At 40.9% G+C, this 8,653-nt stretch overlaps 1 protein-coding gene across 1 annotated transcript; it reads left to right on the forward strand.

Moving 5' to 3' along the window:
• The first annotated feature begins 608 nt into the window (after positions 1-608).
• Positions 609-8,627, forward strand: LOC137488991 (uncharacterized). The gene is made up of 4 exons (XM_068216539.2): positions 609-635; positions 1,102-1,284; positions 1,683-2,213; positions 4,605-8,627. Exons 2-4 carry the CDS (start codon positions 1,230-1,232, stop codon positions 5,234-5,236), a joined length of 1,218 nt encoding a protein of 405 aa, XP_068072640.1. The 5' UTR covers positions 609-635; positions 1,102-1,229; the 3' UTR covers positions 5,237-8,627.
• Positions 8,628-8,653: the final 26 nt, after the last annotated feature.

The raw sequence follows: 8,653 nt of genomic DNA on the forward strand, positions 1-8,653 counted from the left end.
TATATATATATATATATATATATATATATATATATATATATATATATATATATATATATAATATAAATAATAAACATTCAGTAATTGAAAATCTTATATTCCTTAAAAATATTACAAGTCTTCTTTGCTTTGTTATTAAAAATGTTTTCCAAACTTGTGCAGTAGTCCTTAGTCTCTTGAAGAAAGTGAACAAAATTTGGCTTTGATCCAGTCCATTTTTTTATGTATATGAAACTTTCCCAAAATAATAAAAAATTGTACTAGAAAGGTAATATTAAAATATTAAATGCAAATATCATTTTTTTAACTTGAACACAATATTTGTTTTCCTTCTTAGAAAATTTTCCACATCCACCCAGAAAATCCTTGTATATACAATCACAAAACATGTAGACAATAGATTCCCTTTCCATACAACAAAAATCACAGGAATAATCGATATCCAAATTAAATCTCTCCAAAACCTCTTTAACTGGATATGTACTATGTAAAATTTTAAATGTAACTTCTTTTACTTTGTTATTTATACAATATATTTCACAAGAACGTTTGTTTACAATCCTCTGTTGCGGCCGCCTCGCAGTAATGACGTCACTACTGACGCGTTCATTCAGCGTCGAGTCTTCAGAGCTGAGGTGAGTCGTTGACGCTTTTTCTCGTGTTTACACAACAATAAAACACACTTTACAGTTTATTAAAGCGACAATCTGCGACTAGTTTCTGCATTGAGTTCACCTCTATCTGTGTGTCCGCTGACCAAAACAATACAGCAGGCTGAGGGCAGCTCTGAGGAAAATAGGCGGGAATTGTGTCTGTTATATTTCGAAGTGTGATGTGAGGAGGGAAATAATGAAAATCTACTGAAATATGAGTATGAAGCACAAAATATTTATAAATTTGTGTTGCTCCATAATGTTAGCAATCTAATCTCTGTATTTCAATATTATTAAAGCTACTAAAATCCTCTATTTTATGTCAGTGGTTCCTGTTTTTACGTTATTAAATATACTAATGTCTTTAAATCACATTAACTTTAATAATGGTTTATTTCGTAAATCGGTGACGGTGTAAAATAAGCAGATATGTCTGTTTCATTTGCAGCTCATCCTCCTACAGTTCAGCTGTAAATACTGGAATAATCCCATCAGTCTACAAGTGAAGACGAGCATCAGACCATCAGGAAGAAGAGAAATCTGCAAAGACAGAGTTTATTGAAGGACAGTGAGAAGATGAGTGATCCAGAACCCTGCAGAATTAAACAGGAAGACACTGAAGAACTAATAGGTTTGTGTTTATTCATTACTCTTTAATAATGAGGCTGAACAGCAGTGAGGTTGTAAAGATTTATTAAGATCTCCATCAGTTTTTTTCTATTTCAGTTTAAAAATAAATATGTATTTATTTAATCTCTAAGTAATCTGACTTGACTCGATTTAAACATATCCGCACTCGAGTTGACCTGTTTAGAGTGAACCCCTGACTGGATGAGAGCTTGATTTGTCTGAACTGTGGCTTTAGATTTGATGGTAAAAGACTTGAGACTTGCTTGGACTTGACCACGTGTTGTCTTTTCCCCACCTCTGCTATGAACTACCGGACTATTAGTGATGTGTGTGAAACCACAAAATGCAGCAGGGCTTGACTTGCCTCTTAAAATTTAACTTATTAACTTCATTTTTTAGATGTGAAGCAGGAGAGTGAAGAACTGAATGAAGATGAGGAGAAATATCAGGTCAAACCTGAAGAAGAAACTCAATCAGAGACTGAACAAAGTATTTTAGGTGAAAGAACAGCTGTTAAAATTTCCACCTGCTCTCAGTGTGGAAAGAGTTTCAAGAACAATTACAATTTCAATCATCACATGAGGATCCACACTGAAGTGAAACCTTACAAGTGTTCACACTGCGACAAGAAGTTCGATTTGTTAGCAAGCCTGAAGCGGCACGACAGGATTCACACGGGAGAGAAACCGTACAACTGTTTACACTGCGAGAAGAGATTCAACACTTCAGGACAATTAAAAATACATGAGAGGATCCACACTGGAGAGAAACCGTACCAGTGTTCACACTGCGAGAAGAGATTCAATAACTCAGGACACCTGAAATCACATGAGAAGATTCACACCGGAGAGAAACAGTTTCGCTGCGCTGATTGTGGGATGAGTTTCAGACATTCATCTTCTCTACGAAGACACGCACAAATCTTTCACAGTAAGTAAAAATCCACAGGGCTCAAAGCTAAGGATTTTTTTACTTACCCTGCCTAAATTTTCACTGGCTCCGCAAATTTAAAAAAGGTTTAATAGCTATTTCTTAGCCACATATTTTAAATATGTCAAAAGCCAAACATAATTGTTTACAAACACTTTTCTTTAAATTAAAATTATTAGTTTTAATTTTTACTTTTAATTCTTTAAATGTAAAAAAATACAACTCTGATGAAACTTAATAAAAAAATGTAATTACACACACACACACACACACACACATATATATATATATATATATATATATATATATATATATATATATATATATATATATGTAGTTAAAGTCAGAATAATTAGACCCTTGATTTTTTTCCCCAATTTCTGTTTAACAAAAAGATTTTTCAAACTCATTTCTAATCATAATAGTTTTGATAATGATAATGATTCTCTTCAAGCAGGACTCGGTACGCTTTTTTTTTGTTGTCTGCTTTTGGTGCGCACTCGAGTACGATTGCTGCACTCACACCTGCCCAAACAAACCGCACCAAGAGGAAAAACGAACTCAAGTGCGATTCAACCGAACTAAATAAGGCCGTACTCACACTAGGTACAGTTGCCTCGAACCGGGCCAAAGCACGCTTGTCCCCCCTCCCTCCCGTCTCCCCCGACGGCCCGCACTCACACTACAATCGGGCCTGGGCACGCTTACGTCATCGATGCTGCGCTGTTCAGTGAGAACCGCTGTCCCTCAGCAGCACAGTGGAGATTTCTCTAGTTATATCGTTTCAGTCGGTTTGATATGCAGTGACATGCAGTCAAATATTTCGCCAAGCAGTCCTTAGGGATGCGGTGACACGCAGACAGATATTTCACTGAACAGATCCTCCCTTTTTGGCGCTCATAAACAATCATAAAGCCCTCGTGCTGCAGGAATGAGGAGGTCTGCTGAAGGTGTCGTGCAGTGAGGGGTTTGATTCTTTAATAATCTAGGGCAGTTTGTGTTGACTGAACGGTAAGAATGATTAATAAATCCATATGAAACAGTCCCTTAAAGTCACGTCTCGCTTTCAGTTTCGGGCTTTGGTGCGTTTTGCACTCACACTAGAGATCTGTGCGGGACTAAATTTTGAATCCCGCCCGCACCCGCCAGGTTTTAGCCGGAACCCGACCGCTCCCACTTCTATTAAGCACTTGATGTCCCGCTGCCCGACCCGCCCCGGTTTTTATCCGCCGCGCCCGATCCCGCTAAAGAGCGGGGGAGAACAAAACCGAAAATCACCCAGTTATACAGTCAAGACAGCCTATAACAAGCTGTCTGTATAAACACACACACACACACAGCACCAAGCACACACACACACAGACAAAGCTTTCTCTCTCATTCGCGCGCACGCGCTCTAACACACTCATAAGCACCAAGCACAAACACAGGCAAAGCTCTATCTCTCATTCGCACACACACACACACACACCCCCCCCCACCTCTCTCATTCGCATACATACACACACACACTGCAACAAACAAGCTAAACACAGCATCGCGCTATTTCATTTACACACATGCATACGCGTGCTCACTCGGGAGTCGGGAGCGATATTGCTAGACAGCCCGCTCCCGTCCCAAATTAAACCCGTTACCGACCGCTCCCGTGATTTATTCGAAAATTTATACCCGCGCCGTAGAAATCTGGTCGGGTCCCGTGGCGCCCGCGGGACAGCCGCGGGAATGCAGACCTCTAACTCACACTACAAAAGCCCAAGTGAACCGCGCTCAGACACACCTCTTCCAACCAGGCCAGGGCCGGCCAAGTGAACCGTGCTTGAGCCCGATTCAGCGCACTCACACTTCTCAAATGATCCGGGAAACGGGCCTGGGCACGGTACGGATGGCGTAGTGTGAGTAGGCCCTAAGGCAGGTGTGAAAGCACCCTATAAGTTCGTAAAGTCACAAAAACTGATGTTTATATATTCAGATATATGATATATCCACCCTGGTGCTCGCGGCGACCTGGGTTCGATTCCACCTCGCGGTCCTATGCCAATCCTTCCTCTCTCTGCTCCCCATGCTTTCCTGTCAATTCTCTCTACTGTCCTGTCAAAATAAAGGTGAAAACCCCGAAAAAAATTATTATGAAAAAAAAAGAAAACTCAAGTTCCTCCTTTCAAATGTAGAAATAAACAAAAGAATAGAGGTAGTGGTGCGATTCCTGATTTGATTTTGATCAACAATAAAGGATCCAACACGTTATGTCAAGAAACATGAAAAGTGAGAATTACATCATTAAATAATATAATTGACCATTGATTAAAATGCTCATTAACAATTAATCAGTCACTGATTAATCATTTGCATCCCTATTTCACATTTCTCTTTTCTGTACTTAATTTTCAGACCTGATGGTGAAGCAGGAGGAAAGTGTCAATGGTCAACCCTCATCCTCTTTGTGTGGAAAGAGTTTTACTGAACAATCAAGTTCATGGATACATCAGAGGACTCGCACTGGAGAGAGACCACACAAATGTGATCACTGTGGGAAGTCATTTTTTAGCCGTTCAGATTTGAAGATCCATCTTAGAGTTCATACAAAGGAGAAGCCGTATTCATGTTCTGAGTGTGGAAAGAGTTTCACAACACACTCGCATTTAAAAGACCACAAGAAGATCCACTCTGGTATAAGAGAGTTTGCGTGCTTTGAGTGTGGGAAGACTTTCAATAGAGCTGGAAGCTTGAAACAGCACCTGGTAATTCACACTAGAGAGAAACCGTACCAGTGTTCACACTGCGACAAGAGATTTGGGTTGCCTGAATGCCTGAAAAGGCACGAGAGGATTCACACTGGAGAGAAACCGTACAAGTGTTCACACTGCGACAAGAGATTTCATTGGTCAGAAAGCCGGAAGAAACATGAGAGGACTCACACGGGAGAGAAACCGTACACATGTACTCAGTGTGGGAAGAGTTTCACACAATCATCATCCCTTAATACACACATGAAGATCCACACTGGAGAGAAAACCAGCTAGGTTTATATCCGAAGATGCAAATATCTGGGATGAATGGCTTTTACAATGGACACAGACTAAGGGTGCTTTCACACCTACACTTTTGTTTCGGAACGTGTCTCGTTTGCCCAGTTAGCGCGGTTCGTTTGGCATATGTGAACAGGGTAATCGCGTAAAAGTAATCGCTCCGAGATCGCTTGAGTGAGGTGGTCTCGGCTCGATTAAAACGAACTCTGGAGCGGTTCGATTGCAGTGAGAAAGCGATCTGATCCGAGCGCAGTTATATCACAGTGTTTTATGGATATGTAATAGGCTTACGGCTATATGAAGAGAGAATTATGAGTAGGGCGGGAAGTTTCGCGAGTCTCCGGATGCCCGCAAACGAGTGATGATCTCCCGGTAATCTCGCGTCTCCCTCCCGGTCCTCAAATAGGCATCGTCGCGCACCCTTCTCACCCCTCCCCATCGCGTCTCTCCACAGACAAGTCATGCGCACCCTGTCAATCACCACTAAACCACCACCTCTCCTGACAGCTTAGCGGGACGCTGCAAAATAAACCCTGACACTCTGACCAATGTGAGGAGAGTTTACTCGCACGTGACTTGTTTTAGCTCTTTTGGTCCGATTAGAAACTTTGCAGTGTGAAAGCGAACCGCTCCAAGAGCAAAGAGCAACAATGTAACAATTGTAATCTCTGTTTTGGAACAACTGAATCGATTCACAGGTGTGAAAGCAGCCTAAAACAACATTTCAGCTCATTAGTAACACAGCAGTCTTCATCTGTTCAGTCTGTGCTTGTTCTGCTGCTGTTTCATGAATGAGGCCCAGTGGGAAGAGTTTTAGCCAGTCGTCTAATCTCAGACAGGCAGAAAACAATCAGTTTGTGTAGCTTAAGGATGAAGAAACGTCATCTAAAGTTTTGACAGCAGCTTCATTGTAGGATTCAGATCAGCTTATAGATGGAGTTCCTCACCAAACAACATGATCTGAAGCTTTTATTATTGTAGACATCTGTCATTTAGCTTTATGATATAATTTATATAATTATGCAAAATATCAAAATGCAAAGCTTATAATTTTATATCATGGTAAATTTTCTTATGCATATTCATCACCTGTAATTGTTCAATTTTTATTCATTAGAGGTTTTTTTAGCATGCGGCCACAGTTTGTGTCTGTTCAGGAAAGATTTCCTAAGATTTATTGAACTTGTTCTTTGTCATTCATTTATTTTCTTGTCGGCTTAGTCCCTTTATTGATCCGGGGTCGCCACAGCGGAATGAACCGCCAACTCATCCAGCAAGTTTTTACGTAGCGGATGCCCTTCCAGCCGCAACCCATCTCTGAGAAACATCCACACACACACTCGTACACTACGGACAATTTAGCCTACCCAATTCACCTGTACCGCATGTCTTTGGACTGTGGGGGAAACCGGAGCACCAGGAGGAATCCCACGCGAAGGCAGGGAGAACATGCAAACTCCACACAGAAACGCCAACTGAGCCGAGGATCGAACCAGCGACGTTCTTGCTGTGAGGCAACAGCACTACCTACTGCGTCACTGCATCGCCCAACTTGTTCTTTGTGATTTCTAAAACTGTGTACACCAACGATGATGTAGACGAATTACCATCTTTGTAAGCATTCAGGATGCGCGCGCAGAGAGGTGGCAGCAAAAAAAAACAGGAGCGCTAGCATTTACAGCGAGGGAATGACATCCGATGCGGTACAGAGTTTGTTGTTGTATAAAAAATAAGTTATATTGATTGCATATTTACTATTTACATAATGCTTTCAGCGTATTATAACAGCTCGTCAAACAGTGATAAGCACAGGGATTCTGCTAAATTAATGTGTAAAGTGAGCGGCGTTCATCTGACAGGTCCATTTGTGATGGCACGCTCCTAATGAATATTGGATAAGACGAAATGACCGAGCATCCAGCCCCAAATAAACAATCTCACGGAAGCTGCAAGTGATTTAACAAGAGAGAAGTTTAAGGCCTACAAGTCTTTGGATGCCAACAATGTTGTTCTGTGGGGTCATGTGCAAGAAATATTGCTCCATGATGACCAGATTCAACACTAAAAACCGAGGTTCTGCCTAGCCAAAGACAAAGAAAGAAGACGGAACTGTACAAGGCCTGTAATCATCAACAAGCAAAACGACTGCATTCTGACAGCGAACTGCATCTGTACGGCAGGGTATGTGAACCTACACATAGCGGTTAAGTTGGATTTATATTCGCAGATTCTTTCTCCTTAATAATATAATTTCATAAAAGTATTATTTGCAAACTTTAAATCGTGAAATCATATGATCAGTCAATGACTATCAAAGTAAACACATTCACAGTCAAATAAACTGTGTTAATGTTGTTTTCAAGTCACACTTGCAGGTTATTTCAGACCAAATATTCAAAGTGCCGAGGTAAACAATATAGGGAATGTGTCACAAGTTGGCACTGAATGAATGTGACTATAAAACCAGGTTTACCTTAATATCTTACACTTTCACGTTTCATTCTCAGCATTCAGTGTCAGCTGTTTATTCACCATATGTAACTGTTTTGCTGAAATCATTGCTGCAATCAAAAACAAGTAATGTGTATTATTCAGCATAGCGTCAACTTGCCTGATATAAAGAGAGAACTGCAGAGTCCAGCATTTCTAATTAGGTCGTCAGACTTCATTCAGTTCTCTTTTAGCCAAAGACGTCTGCAGTTAGCATTAAAAGCAGTGTGGTGTACGGTAAAAGTTATGTTTTCTATTTTTAGACGAATTTGGCATCTAACCGCACTACACGACATATTTACTATTGCAACCGCCCTGCTGAAAAATCCAGCTTAAACCAGCCTAGGCTGGTTGACCAGGCTGGTTTTAGAGGGGTTTTGGCCACTTCCGGGCTGGTTTTCAGCCATTTCCAGCCTGGTCTTAGCTGGTCAGGCTGGGAAATGATCAGCCAAATCCAGCTAAAACCAGCTTGACCAGCCTGGTTTAAGCTGGATATAGCTGGTTTTGGCTGGACTCCCAGCTTGGCTAGACTGGTCAAGCTGGTTTTAGCTGGTCATCTCCCAGCCTGACCAGCTAAGACCAGGCTGGAAATGGCTGGAAACCAGCCTGGAAGTGGCCAAAACCCCTTTAAAACCAGCCTGGTCGACCAGCTAAAACCAGCCAACCAGCTTAGGCTGGTTTAAGCTGGATTTTTCAGCAGGGCGGAGACCCGTGTGACGTCATTTGGGTAAATGTAGCTTTTTATTAATCTTCTTTTAATATTTTATTAAAAACTTTGTTTATTGAAAGTTAGTTGCTACTTCAGGTAAAGATCATTGTATTTTATACATGTTAGTCAGCATGAAGGATCACGTTGTTTTATTTTAAAGTGCCAAATAAACAGTATTTCACCTCACTCATTATTAAGTTTTTTTTCCTCAT

Source organism: Danio rerio, chromosome 22, assembly GCF_049306965.1.
Source record: "Danio rerio strain Tuebingen ecotype United States chromosome 22, GRCz12tu, whole genome shotgun sequence".
In the NCBI taxonomy this organism is placed as follows: domain Eukaryota; kingdom Metazoa; phylum Chordata; class Actinopteri; order Cypriniformes; family Danionidae; genus Danio; species Danio rerio.

Excerpts from the sequence above, each read along its gene's own strand:
- LOC137488991 (XM_068216539.2), top strand. The coding sequence starts at position 1,230 with ATGAGTGATCCAGAACCCTGCAGAATTAAACAGGAAGACACTGAAGAA. Across the intron at positions 1,285-1,682 it reads AGACACTGAAGAACTAATAG|ATGTGAAGCAGGAGAGTGAA; the intron begins GTTTGTGTTTAT and ends TTCATTTTTTAG. Across the intron at positions 2,214-4,604 it reads ACACGCACAAATCTTTCACA|ACCTGATGGTGAAGCAGGAG; the intron begins GTAAGTAAAAAT and ends CTTAATTTTCAG.